Here is a 24,513-nt window from a genome sequence, read left to right as displayed (position 1 = left end):
TTCTCGTTTGGCCAATAACATAAACATTACTTACAAAAAAACTATTCAATAATTATATAGACGTGTGTGGTCTGCTTTTTCATATTGAATCCCACTTATTACGAATTCGCCACTTTTGCCACTTGTGTAGATCCTGCGGCCTGAGTGTGATATTTCCTACGCCCTCAAACGCAGCACACTTTCCCTGCTGACCTCTGACAGCCGCTCATGGATCTGCTCCCTCCCTTCACAAACACGGAAGCAGCATGGCGTCCAACAGCAGCGGCGGCGGCTCCGACAGGCAACGGACTGCACAGCAAAGACTAAGCATAATCGCTGGGCATTTACAGAGACCGGTTGACGGTAACCCAGCCATCCTAGCTGAAGAGTGCAAAGCCCAGGAGAGCAAGCCAGATGCCTCCAGCGAAGAGAGGAGGGTGCCGAGGAGGAGGTACATGGCTGTGATGGAGTGGTGGAGAAGGGTTCATCCTCTGTGCCTTTAGCTTGTTATAAAGCTAAACAGTAGTCGACATGTAAATAACCAAGAACCAAGTGGGTGACCTACAGGGACGGGCTGGCTTCTCTCTCCCCCCCAGAAGTAAATAATGATGAAAAACATAGCTGGAACGGAGTTAAGTTAGCTTGCTAGCTAACGTTTCTTAGCTACAGAGTAGCCATTCAGTTGCCACAGAGTGGGTGCGGCTATGTTCAGGAGTTTGTGTGGTCGACTTTCGTAAAGTTGGTCTGCTGCAGCTTCCCCTCTAGTTTATAATCGATTGTTTAATGTATCGTATGATATGTTCTTAATGTCACGGAGCCTGCAAAGGTTAAAACAAGTGTTGACAGGGCTTCTCTTTTGGACAGATCCTGATGCTCCAGATAACGAAGAAGGTGACTTGAAGTGGCGACATTTTAAAAGCAGTTTGCCGAAAAACGTCATATTAATAATAATGTTATATTAAGCTTTTATAATGGTTACTGTCACATTTGTTTGTCTGGTACATACTTACTGTCGTTCACAACTGTACATAAGAAATGTGTTATGGCTGGCAACTGCGTTCCTTTAATTAGACGCATAAACAGGTTTGTGTGTGGATCAATGAGGTCTGGTTCTTGTTTTATAGTGTTTTTTTATAGTTTAAATTCGTTCATATTTAACCAGTTGGGAGATAAAGAATCAATTGTCGAGGAGACAGTGAAACTTCTGATTGGTCAGGACAAGTGTGGTCTGACTTTCAACCTATTGGCAGCTTGGTTCCTTTTGAGGAAATGCCTCCACACTGTGCTGACATCTAGTGTTAGTATGACCTAACAGCAGTACAATCAGCCCACGGAGGTATGTGTATTTAGCCTTGTGAAAGAAATCATATCATGTTTTGGCCAATGTGATAATAGGGCACAATATTTTGTCTTCTAAGTCTGACCCTGTCTGTTTTCTGGGAAGTGCTTGTGACAACAGTCTAGAAAAGGCATTGCATGAAGCCTGTGTGTGGGTCAGACTTATCAAATATCAAATAATGACATTCTCTAGCAGTACAGGATCAAACCATTAGTGTTAACATCTTTGCGCACATCAACACACATCAGTTACAATCGCACGGCAAACTGTCAGTGTTTGTTTTAAGAAGGACTAAATGCTCAGAGTGTTCTAACATCTGCACGTCACCTTTCTTACGTGGCTAGTTGAATGCTTTCTGGTAAAAATCCAGATTTGCAGGTTGCGCGGGGTCTGGCAGGCCGTCCATTGACATTACACAACAACCCAGCAGTGTTTTAGTGTACCATATAAACATGAAGTGTTTTATTGTTATAAGGAGTTTCAGATGCTTCAACAGTTTTTTGCAGGATTTTTGTTTCTGAGCTTGGATTTGACTTAGTCCTAAATTCAATTAACTCATGCATGTTTGTACATCTCCAAATGGTAGATCATATATTTAACTTGCTTTCTTTACAACACAGGCAGGACATTCTATGTTCATAGACAAGCTCAGGAAATTTTAAGAGAAGTAACATTTAGGAAGGATACCAAAGCACTTTCAAGGTTAACAGACATGCAACAGATGTTGTGTTGAATCTCAGTTGAGCTGCACATAGGCAGGAAAGAGGTCAGTAAATCAAGAAGTCATCATGACCTGCTGTTGTACCGTCCCAAACATTTGTCTTCTTTATTGATACTTTTTGTTCAGTATCTTCAGCAGCTATTACAACATATCAGTGGTGCTGAAGCTCCATTTTGGTAGCTTCACCATCTTTGTTTGTAAAGCCTGTAATTATAGTTTATGTATGCTTATTATAGTACAGTAACAAATAAACAGCATAATACTTTAATAAAAATAATACATTTTTCTTTGCGTAACATCTGCATACATTTAGATGCAACACTTCTGTTGTTGCTTCCCGATGCTCCTCCTGTTTGTACAGCAAAGAACACACATATCATAAGTAATTAGTTGACGCCTGTTAGTTTAGCACAGTTGGACTTTATCAAAAAAACCCTGTGACATAGTAAAACTAGCTAGGGATAAGAATATTTGACAGGCGCCATAGATGTAAAACTTATACTGAATGAGTTGACTGAGTGCCGGCCAGTTTCCTCTGCTGATGGGGAAGGTTAACTGTGTCACTTCTGCGTCGCTCTACATGAGGTTTATGGTTTTTATAAGTTGGTGTGCAAACTGTTTCGTAGTGACAAGCATGCGGTGCAGGAACTATTGTAGGTGTGCCTGTCTGCAGCACCTTCCATAATGTGTTTGCCAAGTTTTAGCTGGCCTCACCTTGGATCAATGGGAAAAATGTGAATGACTGAATAAATAATGAAAATGTGAACTGTTCTGAAATGACTGCATAAAACAGTGATACTGTTTAAATTGCATCATTTGTGCTGGTTGTCAGCAATGTGTTGTCTGACACAGTAAAAGCAATAAATCCATGTTACCTTATGTGAATAAGAATTTCTTGAATTTAGTTACCAGTATTTTTGAGTATTTTATGAACAACAAAACAAAAATGTTTTTTATGTTTGCGTAAATGAGTTAATAAATCTGGTTGAAAGTGAATTTCTTTGGGCTGACAGTGAGTGTGGCATTACCGAGTTAAAGACCTTGTGTTTTCTGTGGTCTGCTGTTTCAGTAGTTATTTGATAAATTACAGTTAAACATATTCAAAGATTGTAGTGCTAACATGCTGGCTTAGCTGTAAAAGTTGTTTTAGTTATGATGACATCACTTACACAATTTCTTTCTCTTGTCTCTTCTTTCTAATATGTTTTCACAGAATCCTACTTTAGCAGATTTACAACAAACACTTATTTTGTTGATCTCGTTTAATCTCTTTTAAACTGAGAAGTTGAATTTCTGAAATCAGGCTTAAGTATAATCATCAGTTTTCTGTGACGTCCTATGATAGTGATAATTTATGTCTGTACTACCATTTACCATTGTTTTTGACAGGCAGGAGATTATGAAGTGGAATGGATGGGGATACAGTGACTCAAGATTCCTCTTCAATAAGAAAGGCCAAGCAGAATTTACTGGCAAAAGGTACCAATTACACATCTTTCTTAAGTGCTGCCTATTTTGTATCTGTGACTGAATCAGGCATTTCTCTGCCTCTAATCTTGTTGTAGCATTCATTCACACAGTTTGTGTGGCATAAGGCCTGAGCTGTGCATTGATCGTTTTCATAGCCTGTATTCTAACCCCAGAAATCAGCTGCTTTCTCCTTCCTATGCTTACAACAATGTGGTGCTACTGCCACCTAGTGGTTGGCATTTAAACTGGTCATTGTCATCTGAGAAGGTCACTGACTGTGGTTTTCAGCCCCTCCCAAACTCAGTCGCTCATTAACAAAAACAACTTTCCATCGTGTTCAAAAATGAGTCTTATAATGTTTCATTATTTATGATATATCTGCGGAGTTATCACCAACAATGATTACAGATTTTAAAACATTAGATTTGTGTCCAGAAATAAAGCCTGTTTGCACCATTTGAATGAATATGCAGTTTTAGAACAGACTGCCTTGCCTCAGTCAACACGGAGAGGTGGTACAGTATGCATGAGGATGTGTTTTCCGTAATAAACAGGATGTTACACAGCAAATTGATTCCATCTATGCAATTTTTCACCACAAACTGCTGCACGCCCTCTTAACAGCCTTGGCTGGGTTGGAAGGGTGGTATTCTCCTCCTCGGTGCTCGCTGTGACAGAGGGTTTTTCATTATAACGTTTGCTTCATGGTGTCTCGGACAACAGCACACTACAGTCCCCTGATGGGCTGGCCCAGTCTGTGCCAGCAGCTCAATTATGCAAGGGTTGGTGAGGGTGATCACACAGGCAGCGCTGTCACTGCTGCTCTGCTCGTCTAATAACCTCATTGGACTCCCACCCCATACTTTATTCTGATTAGACACAGAACTGCTTTTCCAAATAAACTAGCCCAGTTTAATTTTTTTTCTGTAGAAATCAGTAACACAACAGTTTTAAGTGATATCTCTCTGTGCTCCTCCTTTACACAATCCAGGTATAGACTGAGTGGTATGATCATTCCTGGTCTCAAAGACTGGATGGAAGGCACATTTGGCGCCAGCCTGCAACACAAAGCTCCAGCCACAGTGAGTTCATATCGTGTTTGTCTGTTGTGCGTTTGGTGGGTGGGAATATACAGCTACCAGAAACCACAGTGGTTTGCTTTGTTTTCAGCCCATTCTGAATAGCAATGCTATACAGCCTCCGAACCTACACGAGGCCTTTGTGGAGGAACTGAAATCCACAGGTATTCCCTTCTCTCATGACGCAGAAGATCGGGTGTTTCGTGCACATGGTAAGGCAAAAAACAACAAAAAAACATGCACGTCACATTTGTAAACCTAAATGTGTTAAATTATCTTCCCCTATTTTCTAATTTTCTTCCAGGCCATTGCTTACATGAGATCTTTGCCTTGAGAGAGGGGAAATTTGGTCGTGTTCCAGACATGGTGGTATGGCCAAGTGAGTTTTTTTTTTCTTTTCTTTTCATTGGTCTGTTTTTCTCCTCCTACGTAACATCACTGATCCCCCTGCTGGCTTACGTGATTTAAAGGGTTAATCTCTGCAGAGGCAGGGATATTAATATGTATGAGTGGAAGCTTAATAAGAAGCGTCAGGGGGAGGATGGTCGACACCCAATACTCCACAGTCTGGCCCCACAGTGTACACCCATGAATTATGATTCTGAGATTGGTTTTCTGTTGTTATGGCTGGCACTATTTTATCATGCAAATGAGTGTTGACTGATGGTTGGAACTTGATTAGCAGCATCCCAAATGGGCAGCAAATCACTAAGCAACTGTAGGCATATTCTCATCTCACTCTGGCACAGAATTTTAACCTTTTCAACCCCTGCACATACACACACTCTCATTTATGACTACATATTTGGATCTTGCAATTTGCATTCCTCAGTGGTCCCTTCAGGTCAAGCTGTGTATTTTAAGTGGATGTTTAGCTTGTTGAGCTATAATCCGTGGGCCAAAGCTGTGTGTTTAATTGGATGGCAAAATGCACCAGAATGTATGCATTTCTCACCGCCTCTTAAAGCACTCGAGGCCAGTCAAGCACATCTACGTAGGTGCAGCTCTTCCCACATACTCGCCACCCCGGTGTGCATAGATGTGGGTTCCGTTGATTGGTTGAAACACTTCTTTATTGATCCAGCACATCCCACCCATGAGACTGTTGCTTCATGCAGTCTGACTCCGCCCGAGGAAAGCCCCAGGCAAATCACAACCATCAGGCAAATAAAAAAAAAACAGCCTCCCTCTCTGCTGGTCCCCCTGCTCTAATGGTTCATCCGGCATACATTTATATATTGCCTACTGTACACACATAATGCTGCGTGCATTTTTTATTTCCTTTGCAACTTGAGCTGTTATACAAACAGATGGTAAATGAAAATATTTTCTTTATGATGGCCCTGTAATATAAAAAGAAAATTTCCTTCTGTGTATTTGCAGACTGTCACAATGATGTAGTGAAAATTGTGGAGCTGGCGTGCAAACACAACGTTTGTTTGATACCATATGGAGGTGAGTTATGAAATCACAGGCTTTATCAGCTTTCACAATCTATATATACATTAACATTTATGCACTTGATCATTATGGTTTATTCTTGTCTCACTTTTCTTTCATCAATGACGGCCCATAAGCCATGGTTAAAATGGTACTGCTCACAATGTAACAGACCCTTAATTTGTGTATTTTGTACAGGAATGATCCTATTGGGCCATTGTCCTAGGAATAGTTGTAGCTTGTATGCCATCTTCTCACATATAGTTCACGCTGTCGACTATATCACGATAGTCAACTGGCAGAAATGCATGTATTAGAGCAGATTGTGAACAGGTTCGTATATTTAATAAGAGTCAGCTGCTCATTTATGCAGTGAAATCCTGTAGCATATAATAAATTGCACCCAGAGGACAAGCTATTTGCATTCTGCACACTTTCGTGTTTTTTATTTAAAAATATTTTTTGTAAATAAAAAAAAATACAGCTTGTTAAAAAATTATTGATATGCCCTCTAAACAAAAGAAGCCAAGTTACTTAACCTAAATTTAGGTTGGGTTATAATTGACTGTGTGACTGAGTATCTTCACACTCATCTGCAGCCAAAGATTATACCTGGGAAGGAGTGTGTGTGTTTGTGATAAAAACCGATTTATTCCAGATGAAAGCTTCTCTTTGTAACCTGCACCTCTCTCGTGATGTTTTGACTTGTCACAGCAGATAGTCAACTGAGAATGATAGCTGTATTTCCCTTGTAGCTGGGGAAGTCCTGCTTTTGTGCTGGCACTGCCACAGCTTACAGGGGAAAGTAATGAAACTAAGCCACCATTTACTCTAGCAGTGCTTCCCCTACTGCGATAAGCAGAAGTGTCTGCTCTGAAGAAGAAGGATCTATTGTAACCGTTGTTTTTCTCTCTTTCAGGAGGGACTAGTGTCTCAAGTGCTCTAGAATGCCCTCATGAGGAAACTCGTTCCATTGTTTCTTTGGACACCTCACAGATGGTGCGTAAACATCTGCCTCTGTACATGATGTTAAAACAGTTTATCTGCACTAATGCCTAAAAATAAATAAATCAAAAGTAGTTGGATGCTGATAAATACTATCTGAAGTTATACTGTTATTTAAAAATGATTGTTTTCTCAAGTGTAAAAGTGGAAATGTACAAAATATAGCATTAATATAATGAAACATTACACCAGCTACATTATCATGCTAATTGACACAGAGACCATGCCTTTTTAGAGCTAGTTATTCGCATAAATATTTTCTAGTGCATCTGGGCCTTGAGGGTATAATAATTGTCATTTATTGGCAGGTGATTAATAAAAATCTTTTTTTCCACACTGTCAGCACCATGCAACAAATGGAAACTAGATCCAACCAATGCTATTGCAGTAGACTCCACTAGAAATTATTTTAGTGTCCTGGGTGTTTATTTCTGACGGTGTCTGACAGTTTTTGTGGGCCGCATCAAACCTTATTTCTGGCAAAATATTAACATTGGTGAATATGAACAGTGTCCAGAAGCAGCATATTCTTTACCCTAGTTTTAATCATGTTAGTGCACTTTTAATTAAAACAGTAATATTAAAAGTCAAAAACGTTACATTTAATTGTAGGCCTATAGATTAATTGCAGTCAGAGTTTGAACTGATTTACTAAGTTGTCACAGCCATTAATTTTAATTTAAAGCAAGTTACGTTAAACATATGAATATCTAAATAATAAAAAATAGTCAAAATGATCAGCAGCCCCATATAGAGGTGATATACAAGCTGTCTGGATGCCGCTAGCTTACCAGTCATTTAGCTTGGTGCCATCAGTGACCAGTGTTCTGTGTCAGGGGTCAGAGGTCAGGTGGCTCCAATGGAAGCACATGAAAGAAGCAGTGTGGTTGGAACATAAAGTTTATTACCTCTGAAGAATAATTGATGGCAGGTATGAGATGACCTCCTTCAGGTAGGGGTAGTCCACGTGCATAGCAGCTTAAGTAATAGGCCTGTATTTGAAATAAGATCTTGTGTGTGAGATATTTTAAGTCAGCATAACAGATGGTTCAGATGACAGACATGGTGATGCACAGGCAGCAGATAAAGATCTTGAAACCTGCACAGTGTTACACAAATAAAACACATTATATTGTCTGCACTGTATGACAAATAGACTATGCATATTGTTTACGATTTCCTCCTCTTGTCACAGAACCGCATTCTGTGGATTGATGAGAAGAATTTAACCGTCCACGTGGAAGCTGGCATCGTCGGTCAGGATCTGGAGAGACTGGTAAGCACTACCCATCCATCCATATTCATTCACTGAAAGCACTTACATTAATGTGAAATGTTGTGCCAGCAATCAAGCTGTGTGACCATTTGCGCACCATGCATGTCCATGCTCAGTGACTTTGGCGCAATCTTTGCTCACTGGATCTAACAGGGTTGGGGGTAGCAGGTTGAGATGGTGCAGAGTGCTGAAGGGGAGAAATAGAGAGTGAGACAGTGGTCATGAGCAGATGGCACCATCAAGCTAATTCAGAAAAATGGAGAGGGAGCGGACGTTTGATGTAGAGGAATGCGTGAGCTGCATTTAAAGCGGACTGCACCTCTGCATTTAGACTGAACTGTTTTGATGGAGCAGATGGGTCTTCATTATAAACTGCCTTCCTGACGAGTGCAGTGATAAAACAAGGCATGGTGTTACCCTTGTGTTTCTGCGGGGTATTGTTGTTATATTTTAAGGTCTTTATTATTATTACTATTAAATGTCCTGCCTGAAGAAGCAAGAGGAGAATTTGTGAGTTCCTGATGACTTAAACATTCTTCTCTAAGCCTTAGGGATGGTACATGTGATCAACAGTTTTCTCAAAAAGACTTTTTTGTCACTAACCGTCTTATCATTACAGCTATGTGGAGAGTAAGCATTGGTTTGGGTTGTTCAAGACGAATGTGCAGCAAGCCTTCGACTTAAATATCTATGATATAATAAGTCAGACTCAAACAAAATTTTTTTTTAACACAGTACTACAAAGAAGAACCAGCTGGAATGTGTTGGGTCTCCTTACACATTTTAACATCAGGGCTGCAGCCAAAGGTTTGGCATTGCCAAATAATGCACTGATCTCTTAGTTTAGTTTTGTCTGCTTTTTCCCCTCAGTTTATTTTAGGCCGTTATAAAAGTCTGTGCCATAAACTTCGCATTTTTTCATTGCCCTATAACTGGAAGCAGAGCTGCAATTATTTTTTTCCCTTTGCTTGCTAGTTTCTTTTGCTTGTTATTAAGACATTCCTGTGGTTTTACAATATCATTGTTGTCCAAAACCTTTTAACTACAATGGCACAACCATGCTTTGTATTTATTTTTATCACAGCTTAATGAGAGTGGCTACTGTACTGGGCATGAGCCTGACTCCATGGAGTTCAGTTCCCTAGGGGGCTGGGTAGCAACCAGAGCATCAGGCATGAAGAAGAACATCTATGGCAACATTGAGGACCTGGTGAGCCATCTGTCCTCCCTTTTACCTTCCTGCTTGTGTTTGTTCTATACATGGGGTGAGGGCATGGAGGTTTCTGCACAGTAATCGGAAAGGAAATTATTAGTAAAGGTTTTTTGGACTTTACCCTCACCTCTAACATGCAGTTTGAAACCACACACGTGGCAACCACGTCAATATCAGCATTGTATTGTTCATTATGTCTGTTGTAAGGAAAGAGTTTATTTTTGTTTACAAAGTTGTTGGTTGTTTACAATGTGTTGTTGGTTGTGTGTGTCTGAATAGGTTGTCCACATAAAGATGGTTACCCCTCGAGGTGTGATTGAGAAGAGCTGCATGGGGCCTCGCATGTCCACAGGGCCGGACGTTCACCACTTCATCATGGGCTCAGAAGGTAAACTAAATTTCTAATGTGATTTCATGGCACGTGTGCAGTGGTCTAAACCTGTATGTGTTTAGGAGGGTTTGTGTGCATAGTAACATCAGGCCAGTTCACATGCTTTACACATTAACCAGCATTGGTGGATAAGTGATCTGGAGGTGTGTTAGTTGGGAACCAGCAAGTGTCCTCTGCACCCCATCTGCAGTGCCCTGTCCTTGTGAATGCCCACAGAGAATACTGCCATATGCCAGGTTCCCCCCTACCTAATGAGGAGAAGGTTCAGAGACTGTTGGCATGGCTATGTTAAAACAGCTGTGGATACAAACTTTATATTTGCCCTACAAAGCTCAGCAATCTGCTTCCTGACTGAGCTGGAATTGGTTCACAAGTCTCTATTTGGACTTATTAGATAGGGTTTCAGTACAAAGAGCACAGCGGGGTAAACCAAAAATCATGCATGCAAATTAACTGTGAGTTTTATACCTTTTAATTCACTTTGTGAAGACCTGTACAAACAACATGACTATAATATCATCATGCCTATCAGGTGCTTTGTACACTACTTTGTACTTTGTCTTAAATTTGAGTAGTTTCCCTTAACCCTACTTCTCCAAAAGGTAAATAGTAGAGATGGTAGTGAAGTGAGCATAACATTTACTTGGACTCATACATTAAAATAAAATAACTGAAACATTGTGACGGCATGTCAGAAATGTAAAAACTACGTAAACATCGCATTACTGAAACATTACTACGCCTTCAGTTACACTGAAATATAGAAATATGCTGGTATAGTATCTTTACGTCAGTCCATACAGCCTGTGTACAACGGTGTATTAAGACCCTGAGTCAAGAAAGTCTTTTTCTGTATGACATGATTTCTTATAGCAAATACATGCCTGTAATCTAATCAAAGATTTTTCTCAAAATCATCATTAAAAAGGTCTAGTTTAAAGGTTTAAAAATAATTTAAAAAAATGAGCTTGCTACCTGGGTTAGTGCACAAAGCAGAGATAGGACAGGACCACACATCTCTCTCTGAGGACATGTTCTCCTGGGAGGCCTAACACTGGAACTAAGAGGTCGCTTCAGCACATGGTCTCATTAAAATTATCTACCTTTTCACCCAAACAGCCCCATCCTACAGCCTGATAGAAGGCCACAAATACAACAACAAAGCAGCACACTAAAGCAGCCAACTATGCTCTGCATGTTAAGTGGAATGCATTCATTTTATTAGAGATGACTGTGAAACCTCAAGCTTCTCATTCTCTGCACAACCACAGGTCTGTCTATCTCTCTGACCTTAAAATAGCCTGAATGCAGAGTAGTTCCCTTCTTGAACAAATGATTGGAATGACCACTGATAACTCCTTTCTTTTTTAAAACCCTCTTAACTGTGGAGGATACAATAATAGGAATCCAACTAATGCTCTCTGTTAAATTACTGATTTTTCGCTGGCTTCACGGTGCTCAGTGTTTCCATACAGCTCAGTCTTGCCAGAAAAGCGCTCGGAGACTCTTCCAGTCCCTCTTCACAAACACTAATCCTGTAAGATAAGGTTTGTTTAATACAGATAGTCACACTAAATGGATTTCATATGCTCTCCAGCATTTCACTGCATTGCATATGTCCCCAAGAGAGAGTTTTTCTGGCATTGCTGTTCTTATTGCCTCCCTCCCTGTAGCCCTCACTCTCTCATTCACCCTCCTTGCATTCAAGCTCCTCCTTTCCACCCCCCCCCCTCTCTCTCTCTCTTTCCTTCGCTCTCCCTCCTCTCCAAATGCACATCTCTCTCATTCAGCGGCTCCTCCTGCATACTGTCAGGGGGAGGAGCCTTTCTTGGGTGAGGCCCATTGGAGTCACATGTTTTCCACTGTGCCACTAGGGAGCAGCATGTGGCATGTTGTTCCACATTAGGGGGCTCATTAATGACCATAACAGGCTGATGCAGCCACCTAATGGTCTATGTTCATGAAGAACACAGTCTGTGTTAATCCTAAACATTCTGGATAGTAGAAAGGTTTGGGTCATAAGAGGAAAAACATAATGTGTGTGTTGTACTGTAGACTAATTATTACATTTTGAGACATACCATTCATTGTCATTGTAGCCATCAAACAGAACCCACTGATTTTCAGCTTGTAATTGTAAATTACATATTTTACAAATATTTGAGCAGCAAAGCTAAGTAACATTGCCTGAAATTACCTCCACAAATTGTTAAACTATGCTGAGTTTTGTGAGATTTGTGAGAATGTAGAAACATAATTAAAGGATTAAAAAACAGAACCAGTTAGGAACCCAGTACTACTAATGCAGTAATTTGGTGCATATATTTTAATAAATGTGGCCCAGAAGAGAAAATAATCAGCTGATAAGTAACAGTTTTTTGATGTTGTGCATATACACATAAAAGCTAGCCAGCATTAAATTAAATCACATAAGAGCAAAAGTCAGATCTCAAAATTACATAGCACTCACTATTGTTCTTAATAGGCATTAAGCATGTTCCCTGTGTGGAGGGGAGATGCTTAGCTTTTCAAAGAAGCAGAGTGACTCCTTGAGCAGCAGCAGTAGCTAATGGCTGACTTGCTGAATGCTGTTTTCAGGGTCATAAGGTCATACAGAGGTTTCCGTGTACCTGTGTAAGTGTTGCCTCTGTTAGCTGTGCTGCCTTTGATAGAGCCCTGCTTTATTTCCTCATGCTTTTAAGCTGATAAATCTTAGTTGTCCCCCAGTGTGCGGTAGAAAACCAGGTCTACTAAGTGAAATGTGAGACAAAGGTCACCCAGACGACCCGTGGGACGTGTACCAGAGCCCTGTAAAATGGCCTGAAGTTCCGCTCTGAGTGGGTTAGGTCGTATAAATTGTGGGAATTGATATACTTCTCTTTGTTCTGCTTTCTGTGATTTTCCACAGGAACTCTGGGTGTGGTCACTGAGGTAACGATGAAGATTCGTCCCATGCCCGAGTATCAGAAATACGGTTCTGTAGTTTTCCCTAATTTTGAGCAGGGAGTTGCCTGTCTTCGAGAGGTGGCCAGACAGGTAATAAACAAATTCCCCAGTAACATATTTTTACCCACTGTCCACACTGAGACCAAGTGCAAAAAGTTTTGTGTGTTTGTTTGGCCAAACTGCAAATAAGGAGCCCTTTAGGTCTATATATATATATATATATATATATATAAAAAAACATCAACCAGCAAATAAACTCAGAAAAAGCCTTTGCTCACCCTTGTTCAGCTTTTAAATGTCACTGCTGCAAGCCTTTACATACTGCACAAGTTTGAGACATATTTTATTTTTCTGCATTGTATCAAGTTTTGATACTACTGGGATTTGTACTCTCAACATCACAGAATTTGATGACACTAGTTGTAGAACCACTTGTGCCGTCTCTCTGTAGTGTCCCAGGAAAGGTCTGATTGGTTCAACATAAACCAATATATGCTAATGGTTTATTCTACTTTATTTTGTTGTCTGTGTTTTGTTGTTGATGTGTATTGGTTTCCAGAGGTGTGCTCCTGCATCAATACGGCTCATGGATAATGAACAGTTTAAATTTGGTAAGTTTTATTTGATCTTTTACAACTTGGTCATGTCTGTCACTGCTGCTGATATCTCTTTATGTGATTCCTTACTTAAGCCACAGTTTCCTTATGCTGTCCCTTCACTGAAAACAGGGCTGCGTTTCACCTGGTTTTCATTTCCTGGGAAGGTTTTCTTCCTTTTTATGCCCGGATGGCAGGGCGCATAGCAGGCCTTTAAACATAATGGCACTCATATTTATTCACGATGTAGCTTTATCTTTTGTAGTTTTTTTTAAATGAATATGTCCCCCTGTACAGCACAAAATTATTAAATTGATAATTATTTCTGCAGCAGAATTGCTGCACACAGACAAAGATTTGAAGCCCAGTGGAAAAACAACCCCAGCCAAAATGAAGTAGTTGTTACATTGAAGTTTTATGATGTTGTTTCTTTAGGTCTAGTGGAATGCATCTGGCATTGCCAAGGATCTCTGTAAAGTTCCCCAGTCTCCGGGGATCTCATTATCTTCCCTATATTTCCACTTTTCACAGAGTAGGCACTTCTTAGCATTAAGTAGGGAAGATGAAGCGACCAGGTTCTTTACTAATAACTAGAACTCATAGTCCTGGGATACCGTCTTGAGCTTGTTAGTGGCTTGTCTTTACTTTTAATCATGTAGGCTGTTGAGTATGTTGATGTATTCACTGCTTCTTTTTAGTTTGGGACTACAAGTACAATTTAGCACTGACACATAAGATGAAAAATGAGAATGTTGCAGTAAAGAGCAGCATGTGTTGATATGCAAAAAGGAAAAAAAATCCACAGAGGAGAGAGTTAAAAGTAAATGCCCAGTTTTGGTGTAATTTCTTTCTAGATTTTGAGTATTTAATTAACGAGTATGATAGCTGTGTGAGACCTTAAGACCTGCAATCAAATTTTGGAATGGAAACAATTAGGACACTAAGTGATGAAGAGACTTGAGCATGGGGGGAAATAAATGAACTGTTAAGTCTCGGCGACATCACCCATGACTTCCCCGCTGTGATTGATAACCATCCCATTGGCCCCAGCCCCTCATTTTCACTTGTCCACAGGCGCTTTTGTGCGTCCGATCAGGAATAAATCAAAAAGTGTGGGTGAGGAAGACGGATATCACTGTGTCAACCCCACTTCCCCTCGGAAACTCTCTGATTTATTGTCGCTGTCGCTGGCAGCCACTGGCCAGTTGTAAAGTTATTCAAATGTTACCATTTATTTTTTTCTCCTTTTGTTTGAAACACCTAAATAAATCTGACTAGCCTGCCTTCTTAGAACACTGGGAGATGCAAACAGGAGCAGGATTTGTCTAATGTGTGAAAAAAGAAACAATTTTTTAGGTCACTTCAGTTTGAAAAATTAGTTAACAATAACTTAAGCTGTCTTCAATCTGACATTTTTGCAGGTCATGCTCTGAAGCCTCAAGTATCTTCAATTTTCACTTCCTTTTTGGATGGCTTGAAGAAATTGTACATCACCAAGGTAAAAATAAGTGAATAATCAGACGTGAACACCAACAGTTTGCAGCTTCAGCTGCGTTTTTAATGAAAGATGAATCTACCATTTCTAATCTTCAGTTCAAAGGGTTTGACCCCAACCGCTTGTGTGTGGCCACCCTGTTGTTCGAGGGAGACCGTGAGAAGGTTCTGCAGCATGAGAAGCAAGTTTATGACATCGCTGCAAAATTTGGGTGAGTATTAGCTGCTCTATTTCTGTCTTAAAACAAAGGTCACATGATTGAGCCATTTAGTAGGACTTGAAACATGATGAGTAACTACCTCAGGCCTTGTCACTTTGTTTATATGTGGCAGCAGTGCTTCAAAAGCACAGCTACACACTTGTAATTTGGTGTTCCACTCTGTAGAGTGTCTCAGTGTGTGTTGATGGATCACCTGTGGATGTTCTCCTGTCAGGCCAGCTTTAATGTTAAAGTAGGTGTGGTGTGGGCAGTGATAGTAGGGCACAGCTCCCCCTCAGGACAGCACAGGGCGAGAGGACACAGCTGGAGAGTGTTGTGATTGATCATTAAACGGATCAATGAGGACTTTGGTGGAAATCCGTTACCTGCCAGCATGAGAGGGAAGCTCTCTCTATCTTGAGCCTGTTTTAAACCATTTACTATAGCACAGTCTCATACATACAGGATGTGCTATTATATTTTCCACATTGTTCCTTCTTAATGTTGACAGCATAAGACAAAATGTAGAAATAAAATTTTAAACATTATTCACCAACTTGCATAATCAGCAAGTGACAAATATTTGCTACATTTTACCTGTGGTATTAACTAGTATTAGGAGCGTATGGACTGAAATCTAAACAAAAATATTTTTCTTCTTTTGAAGTTGTATAGAAGTCAGCAGCATAGTGCAGCATATATTACAAACAGTTGTAAGTGTAGTTTAGTGTGAACGCTTAGTGTGTAGTTAGCTAGACAACTGGCCTGATGATAAACAGCACAAAAAGCTGGTCAGTTACATCAGTTACATGCAACAGCATCTGCATTACCGTCAATAAATGGTGATCACCCATCAGATCAAGTGCCAGTGATGGATTAGTTGGGTTAGGATTGGTGAGGAATGTTTTCCTGTGGTGTTGGGAAACCGGAAAAAAGGTGAAAATCAATATAGTGATTTTGTAATGAGCTTGGCCTGATTAGTTTGGATGGTGGATGAAAATGTGATTACCCACTGCAGGTGATAGATGTGCGGCTGACCTGTGGCGATGCATTGAGCATGGCGCCATTGATCTGTACATTGTTGGATTGACGGGCTCCAGGACAGCTGTTGTGAAGGGGTGCGGCCCAACCAACAAAGCTAAAAGAAAAGAAGCAGTTAAATATTAACCCTGTGGTCGCCTTTCAGAGGCCTGGCAGCTGGAGAGGACAATGGGCAGAGGGGCTACATGTTGACCTTCGTCATCGCTTACCTCCGGGTAGGTCACTTCTTTGGCTTCTATTTTGATGGACAGGTGGGGCGGTCAGTGAGGCCTCTGTGTGACAGCAGATAGGATAGTGAGCAGCAAAGAAAGGCAAAAATGCAGAATATGACCTAAGGACATCTTTGATTTGATCTCGTCACAGTTGTTGTCAGGGCGCCAAACAGTGAGGTAGAAGAGCCACAGTTCCTGCAGACAGAATGACAATAGAGTTGACATAGGTCGGCACCATTAGAGGCCTTTCTGACATTCACAAGAACATTATCAAGCAGGACGTTGCATACCTTTAAGTGTCCAGGTCAGTGCCAGCTTTCTGTGGGAACACACAAGTCTTGGCCAACATTACACATTTACATGTTTGTATGTGCAGAGACAAGGAAAATGGAGCTATATCAAGTGGGAGTGCTTCACAACAGGATAATTACACACAGTGACATCTGCATATTCACAATAATTCAGTCAATAAACGTAATACTTGGCTTTTTGCAACATAAACTCTCCTGTTTCCTGTAAGGAAAAAGCTCTATGTATAGCTACCAATAATACAAAAAAATCAGACTGCAGTTATTTTTAGTATAGCTTCAGCTACTCTTAGCTCTCAGCTCTTTTCTGGTTTTCTTTGATGGTCATCACAAAACAGTCAGTGATACTGGTTCACAATGGCATCATTCATTTATGATTTAATAGGTTGACTAGTGGAATAGTTGATGAACCAACTACTTCTTTTAGCTCTAAATCCAACTCTAGGATTGAAAATCTAAGGCAAGAGGCCGATGTGCTGTTGCTGCCTGTATGTGCACTCGTAAATTGGCTTCTATTAGCCCACTAATGTTAGTTTTGTGTTTCATTTAGGACTTGGGGATGGACTACTATGTAATCGGAGAGTCCTTTGAAACCTCTGTGCCTTGGGACAGGTAACTACGTTGATATGATCTGTGGGCTTTGTTCCTGTTAAATAGCTGTACACATTTCCTTTATTCACCTCCCACATGTTCCGCTCTGAGAGAATCCCCTGCCTTACTCCTGCTCCTGTTTCCTCTCATTTGTTTTATTTCTCTTTGCCTCCGTCTTTGACGTTCACCTTCATGCCTGCCGTCTCCCCCTTCCACATTATACCAACCTGCGTTGGTGGAAGCTTTGCCTCCTTAACCTACAAACCTGCTATGACTTGACTCATACATGCACAAAGAGAGCAGAGGTCTATTATGTGTTCTATATACAGATGTGTGTGTGTGTGTGTGTGTGTGCCACAGATGCACTTTACATTCATGGGGTGTAATCTGCATTTTCTACATGTTGTGTTTTTTCACATAACAAACGGGAGCACTCGCGGCTCCTTGTTGTGTAACATGCCTGACGGGAGAGACCAAGAGATCAGGCACTGAGGCGAGCATATGTGCCTGGCTCATTACCCATCCTCCTCCCCATCCTCCACATGCTTAACACACGGCTGCACATGCTCAGGACTGGCGGCCATTTCCACACCAGTGGGAATCTCTCCCACAGTGGTCGTCATGTTAGCCAGTCTGTCCTTCTCCTCCTTCCTGGCCTCTTGCCTTTTTCTGAATTTTATTAATTTTGCATCTCTAATTAATTTATTTGAAAGCACATTCAATATATACAGAGCACACACAATTCATGAACAAGGTGTGACTTAATCTTCTGGCTCAGAAGTGAATCTCTGTTCTATTTATTCCCAGGGTGTTGGACATTTGCAGAAATGTAAAGGCGCGCATTGTTCGGGAGTGTAAAGAGAAAGGAGTTCAATTTCCACCACTATCCACATGCAGGTAATACTTTAAAAGCAGCAGTTGTATTAGAGGTGAACATTATCTCCCTACAAAGATATTGGTCAAAAGGTTTTAACACTGCTGCAGGAATCTCTCATTGGAATTTTAGTTATTCAAAGAAAAAATACATCTGTGTGTACTTCATATTATCGGCTTCAGACTAGCTTTTCAGTGGCTGGGGGAGTGTGGAGCAGATAAACAAATATTAAGACAGAAATTGTCATCCGTTTGTGATTGAAAAGTAACTTTGTGAAGAAGTATACTATTACTATGAAACAAAGCTTTCTCTGTTCTGTTAGCCCTTCATCCAGATTTATTTCTGGCCCTTCACAGGAATCAGTTTATGCACCTTTGGTATATTCTTCTTCCTGTCAACAAATGCCCATAAAAAGACTACAACAATGTGAATCAACAATGCCTGTTAATTCTTGCTCAAATGTGAATCCATTTAAATCAGTGTCTCACATGTGTGTTTGAAACATAGAGTTTGCTGAGCTTGCAGGTCACTGAAACCATTCCTGCGCTCACAATATTAAAAGGACATCTCAGTGAGTGCAGCAGTGATACATAATATTATAAAACCACTACTTTTCCCTAATCAATCCCAAAGATACATTTCATTTGGAGACTGTACACCTAGCCTAACCTGTGTTGAGTTGGTTAGAGCCATACAGGCAGGCAGACGGACAGTGCGACAGACGGGCGGTGAGCTGGTTGAGAAGCACCAGGCTGCTGCTCACAGATTGCGGACAGATTAGGCCTCAGCCTGATTATGCTACAGCCATTCATTTCCCGGCTGCAGTCTGTCATATGATTGATTTGTCCATTTAACCTCTAGAACAGTCAGTGTGCCAGGTGATGGGCCATGTCAAATGAACAAGGGCTCGGCACCCTGCTCCTCCACAGAGAACAAGGCCAGACAGAGGGAGAAAACACAAGCCGAAGAAGCATTTTGTTTACAAATTATGAGAATAATTAATTATTAAATACACAAGTTCTGTAGAAAACAACAGTTGAATCATCCTGTTACCTGCAATGTTAACAGTGAGGCGCAGATGATTCAGTGAAAGCACTTTGATGGTCATTTAATGTCTGATAATGTCGTGTTATTAAAGGTGACAGTGCTTTCACACTGCCTCCGCTTTCCTTTAACAATGAATGGAATTGAGGTCAGGGGTTCACTGTGGAAAGCCAAACCCTCCCACTTCGCATTTGTCTTCCCATTACACAATGCATTTATTGTCTGAAAATGGTGCACCTTGACAAAACACCACTCTTTACATTCATGTAAATTAGATTTTTTTTCCTGCTTGTTTGAATTCATGTGTTTTGCTTGTACAGGGTGACTCAGACATACGACGCTGGTGCCTGTGTGTACTTTTACTTTGCCTTCAACTACAGGGGACTCAGTGATCCAGTACATGTATATGAACAAGTGGAGGTAGGATCAGTTTTATTTTATTTTATCAGCCTTACAGGTGCACATTAAATAGCTGTGGTTTTATTGTGTGGACCTCCCAACACCCCACAGAGTGAGCATCGTGTGTTTTTGTTTCCCAGCATGCAGCTAGAGAAGAGATCCTTGCCAATGGAGGGAGCTTGTCACATCACCATGGAGGTACCAAAAACATCACATTTATAAGAATTACACAAAAACTAATCACACAACACGCACCTTCACCTAGAAATCATGGAAATGGTTTGTACTGGCGTGCAGGCGCCCAGCCGTGTTGTAAATGTGCTTTCGGTCAGGGATCTTTCATTGCTTCCTTTACACGTCCAAAATTTGCTCCTGCAGCTCAGATGAATGACTCTGACTCGGCTATTTGTTCATTTCAGTGGTGACCAAATGAAACGTGAGCAGGGGAGGGCAGCGAAACAAACTCTCTGGGCCCCATCAGGGCTAACCGAAATGGCTGCCTTATCTATATTGCCATCCGCCTCGCTGTTTTCATACATCACTTCAGGCTATTCATCACACCTGCCAAAAACAGTATGCAGTGAATCAGCTGCGATATTAAATCACAATTTTTCCTGAAGGCAGGGACGGGTTCAAAATTAAAAGATTGCTAATAAAAAGGAGGCAGCGGGCTGGGGTAAATGATGCTGCCGTTATCGCCGGCTGTACACTGACCTCCAAACGGTGGCCTGGCCACCCCGAGCAGCACGGGGAGGTGACTGTGTGTGGCGGGGGAGAGGAGAGGAGGGGATATTGATGCCGCTCCCGCGTGCGAGGCCCACTCTGTAATTGTGATTAATAACAGTGAGGCTCGCTATCTGGGCGCAGACAGGCCGGTTTGTCTGCCCACAATCAGTGCTTGACAAATGGAGCTAGTTTCACTGGGTTTTGTGTATCAAACAAAACAGATGTAGTCAAGGATGGTGAGGTGGGAGGGCACCAGAGGAAATATACATTTTTGTGGCCCTTTATTTACAGCAGGTCAGTGTTGTGCTGCATGGGCGTAGGATGAGTATCTGGGCGTGTAGAGTATTTAGCATGACATAATACTCAACTTGTGTTGGCTGTGGTCTGTAACGGAACATTTTTTACTTTAGAAAGGAGTGAGATTTATCACACTTAGTAAAAGTAATGTTTGATTATTGGCTAGTTCTGTAAGCCAGAACACTGGGAGAAATGTCCTCTTTAACTGGGTCACCAGTGTCGCAGCGGTGAAGAGTTGTTGAACATCCATCACTAGGAGAGTCATCCATCTATCAACCTGCCTTCTTGGCCATATCACAGAAACACAGGGCCACTACCTTACACTGTCTGTCATGTCCTGACCCCCATTTGTCAGAGAGAGCAGTCTGTGGGTCGAGGCTCAGCCCAGCTTCCTCTCTGCACGAGGGCCACCCCTGGGTGCCCAGCATCTTCACCTCACCTTGTGGGTTTCGATGGCAGTGCTTGGTTTCACTAACTCTACCCGCTGTCCCCTCAACACAGGTCTCTGCACTCACAAGATAAAAAGAATGACCTGATTTAGTGAAGTTCCCCTTGTGCCATTCACCCTGAACTTCCCCAGGCTTTTTCCACACCAGAGAAATCGCACTCTTTTTCCACAAAAAAAGTCATCTCTGAAATGGCTACCTGCGCCTCTCTGCATGTCTCAGCTGCACAGACCGAGCCTGCTGAGATTGATTGCAATAGCAAGCAAAAAAGAAAGAATATGACAAGATAGATGTGTAAATTATCACAGTGATGGAGGCAATGATGCAGTCCCAGCACCTTCTGTTTTCTCTCCTTTTCCTAAGAGGAGGGAGGGATGGAGGTGGAATAAGGGGGAAGGAGCAGGGAGGAGGAGGAGGAGGTGGTAGACTGCGCGGTACTTTCTTAGTTATTGGGTAGCAGCTGATTGGTCCCTCTGTCACCATCTGGAGGTTTGTGTGGTCCCTGGTGACCCTGCTGTCTGCCCTGTTTTGTCAGGAGACGGGCCCCAGTAGCCTCATGGCTGATCCCCATCTGGGTTTCCTGGCTGGACTCTGATAACGTGGTGCAGTAATGTGTCAGGGTGGCTCCCTTCCTTCAACAGGCCCTGTTAACACAGAGGCCCCCTGCTACTGATGCAGAGAGGAGCGTGGGGAGAGGGGAGAGGAAGGCGTGTGAACACTCCCATCATACACCTTCCTCTTTCCAGGCCTCTGAATATAATCTCACATGATTACACTGCTGGTTTTAAATGTTTACCCAGCGAGCAGCACCTGTTCCAAGCTGCTCTGTTCTCAAATCTATCTTTACGAGTTTAGGATAACAGATACAGAGTATTTCTCTTTATAGGCCATGACTTCCCAATGATCAACATTTACACAAGTATGATTGATTTCTGCTCTCCTGTTTTATATGTTCTTTTTCTTTGTTCATCTTAGTTTCTTTTTTAACCAATTTTGATAACTACTAGGGTGTCTGTGCAAGTGTTCTAGTGGAGACCTAGTGGTAGAAAATTGTATACTGTAACCGCACCATCTTAACTCAGGCTGGCAACTACAGCAGTTCATTATCTACTCTGTTTTAATATTATCGTTTCCTCCCTCTTTTCTATCTAAGCTCAGACAAAAGCAGCAAATAAAATCTTCACATGTGAGGTACCTGTAGCAGACATTTAATACACATGATTAGTGTGTATGCACATTTGTGGGGTTGCTATGTGAGCACTCCACCATAAAATAAGGATAATGATATTTCAGTGTCCACTGTAGTTTAAGTGTACTTAATATGTATTTCATTAATACACCTCAAGTGCATGATATGTAGCAGGTCTGGGACTTTTTGGGGTCTTGGGATAGTTTACCTTGTGTGGCTGGTGACCAGGGATTTTTGTTGTGTGCTTCAAACAGCACCACCCATCTGTCTCTACTGCCTCAAGTAGGAAATAAAGGCAATGTGCCAAAACGGAATCTTCATTGTAAAATTTCACAAGTCATCCATTGTTTGCAGAATGTACCTTATGTTACAAATGGCGAAGAAAGGAAAATCCGCCTTATTAGCTTGTTTAAAATAAGTTTTATTTTATTTGAACTTCCTGAACAGGCGTGAGGTTTTTCAGTCCTCCGCAGTCACCAGACTCTTTGCTGGCTCCAGACACTACTATAAGAACCTGTCGACTACAGGCGCTGTGGAGTATGTCGGGCTGGACAGCTGGCAAAGTAATGGGCACCCTCACTAGGCTTCATGCCGAAGCCGCTCTCACTCCTCATGCAGTATGGAGGAAAAGAGGAGGAGGGCCGGTGAGGAGCGGCTGAAAGCCAAAGTCCTGCTGACCATTGTGTGGTGCTCCGTGGTCGGCTTTGGCACCCTAATGGTGATCAGGCCAGCGTCAGGGCACAGAGCAGTGTTCAGGACAACCAAGCACAATACCCTCGCCGGTCAGCTGGAGGAGCGCGTTTGTGTGCACAATGAGACAGAAACGCACACACTAAAAAACGCTCGGGTGACTCGAGGGAGGGAATTGGAGGGGAGTGGTGGCGCAAAGAGTGAGGGAGCTAGGGACGGCCTGCTACAGCCGCCAGCCGGCCCCTCCTTTGGGAACACACAGAGCCTAATGAGTTTGATAGTCTGCTGAGCTCCATAAATCATGCCATGCAAAACATTTCTCCTCTCTGAATAAAAGCATTTATCACCCTCTGTTTATTCACTCACTCTCACAAGATTGATTGGCTCCCAGCAGCCTGCTGAGCAATCAGCCGTGCCGATTCCTCTATTTCTCCCCCTCGGTCGTCTTCCTTGGTTTGTTTATTTATTTCTCTCCTCTGCCATTCAGTGGGGAAACTTCGGAAGGAGTGGATGAGAGACACCATTTCCAATGTCGGCATGGGGATGCTCAAGTCCGTCAAGGACTACGTGGACCCAAATAACATCTTCGGCAACAGAAACCTCCTCTAATTTCACAGTCCTGTCCATCTTTATCTGACCTTTTTCGAAGAAAGCATCTTGGTTCAATAGTTACTAAACGTAAATTTAAAATGGACAGAGATCTAGTCTTCTCCATCGAAAAGTGTCATTCAGTGCCATTTAATGATTCACCCAACCCCTTTTTCTTACCTTTTGTGACACTTAAACTGCTGTAACAATCATTCATGTTTATTTTTTACGATTGTGTCCTGGCTTCAGCCTCTGAAGTGACATGATGCAACAAAACTTTGACTTTTTGTCAATATTTGCTTCATTTTACCCCTTCCTAATCATGATCCTTGCCAATATAGCAACAACAATTTGTTAATACGTTTGTCTAGTTTGTGTGTGTGTGCGTGTGTGTGTGCGTGTTTGTGTGTGTGGCACTTCTTTAGTGGTAAGTTCTAGACGAATGCGCTTTCTAAAGCCCCGTGCCTTTCTAAAGCTTGTGTCTGCCTTCCCTTCTCTTAATCTACTACACATTGACCAGTGTCTCCTGTTCGTCTTTTCGTACCCGCCTGCCTTCCTGGTGTACTGACCTATTGCCATAAGAGACTTGTTTCTGGACAAAGTGTGTGTGTATTGTTTTACTCCCCTGTTCTACAATACCCCAACAAATGTCACCCTTTAGAAGTATGATTACACAGAGATGTTTCATGTGTGCATAGATTTTGTACTGACAGCATTTACCTTGCATGGTTTGTTACTAAGAAAGTGAAGTAGGGGGGGAAAAAGCCATTTGCCTGTTTCAGTGTGACCACGTTTGCAGATTAAGGCCTCTGGATCCCGGTGCTCATGCTGTACCAAAGACTCAATTTATCAGCTCATGCAAACACACTGAAAGACAAACATGTCTGACATCATCACCTTCATGCACTGCTACCCTGATTTTTTTTTTTTTTTTTTAGTTTGTTTTTAAATTAGCATAT

At 41.7% G+C, this 24,513-nt stretch overlaps 1 protein-coding gene across 1 annotated transcript; it reads left to right on the top strand.

The window, feature by feature from the left end:
* Positions 1–230: 230 nt before the first annotated feature.
* Positions 231–24,513, top strand: agps (alkylglycerone phosphate synthase). The gene is made up of 20 exons (XM_028393817.1): positions 231–430; positions 3,429–3,518; positions 4,501–4,591; positions 4,680–4,800; positions 4,893–4,967; positions 5,972–6,043; positions 6,948–7,027; positions 8,229–8,309; positions 9,394–9,519; positions 9,802–9,910; positions 12,822–12,949; positions 13,419–13,470; positions 14,877–14,953; positions 15,049–15,161; positions 16,336–16,405; positions 17,261–17,322; positions 18,109–18,198; positions 19,540–19,639; positions 19,759–19,816; positions 23,454–24,513. Exons 1-20 carry the CDS (start codon positions 246–248, stop codon positions 23,573–23,575), a joined length of 1,902 nt encoding a protein of 633 aa, XP_028249618.1. The 5' UTR covers positions 231–245; the 3' UTR covers positions 23,576–24,513.

Source organism: Parambassis ranga, chromosome 21, assembly GCF_900634625.1.
Source record: "Parambassis ranga chromosome 21, fParRan2.1, whole genome shotgun sequence".
NCBI lineage: Eukaryota > Metazoa > Chordata > Actinopteri > Ambassidae > Parambassis > Parambassis ranga.
Note: the sequence above shows the minus strand (reverse complement) of the source record. Positions and strands in the feature narration are given on the sequence as shown.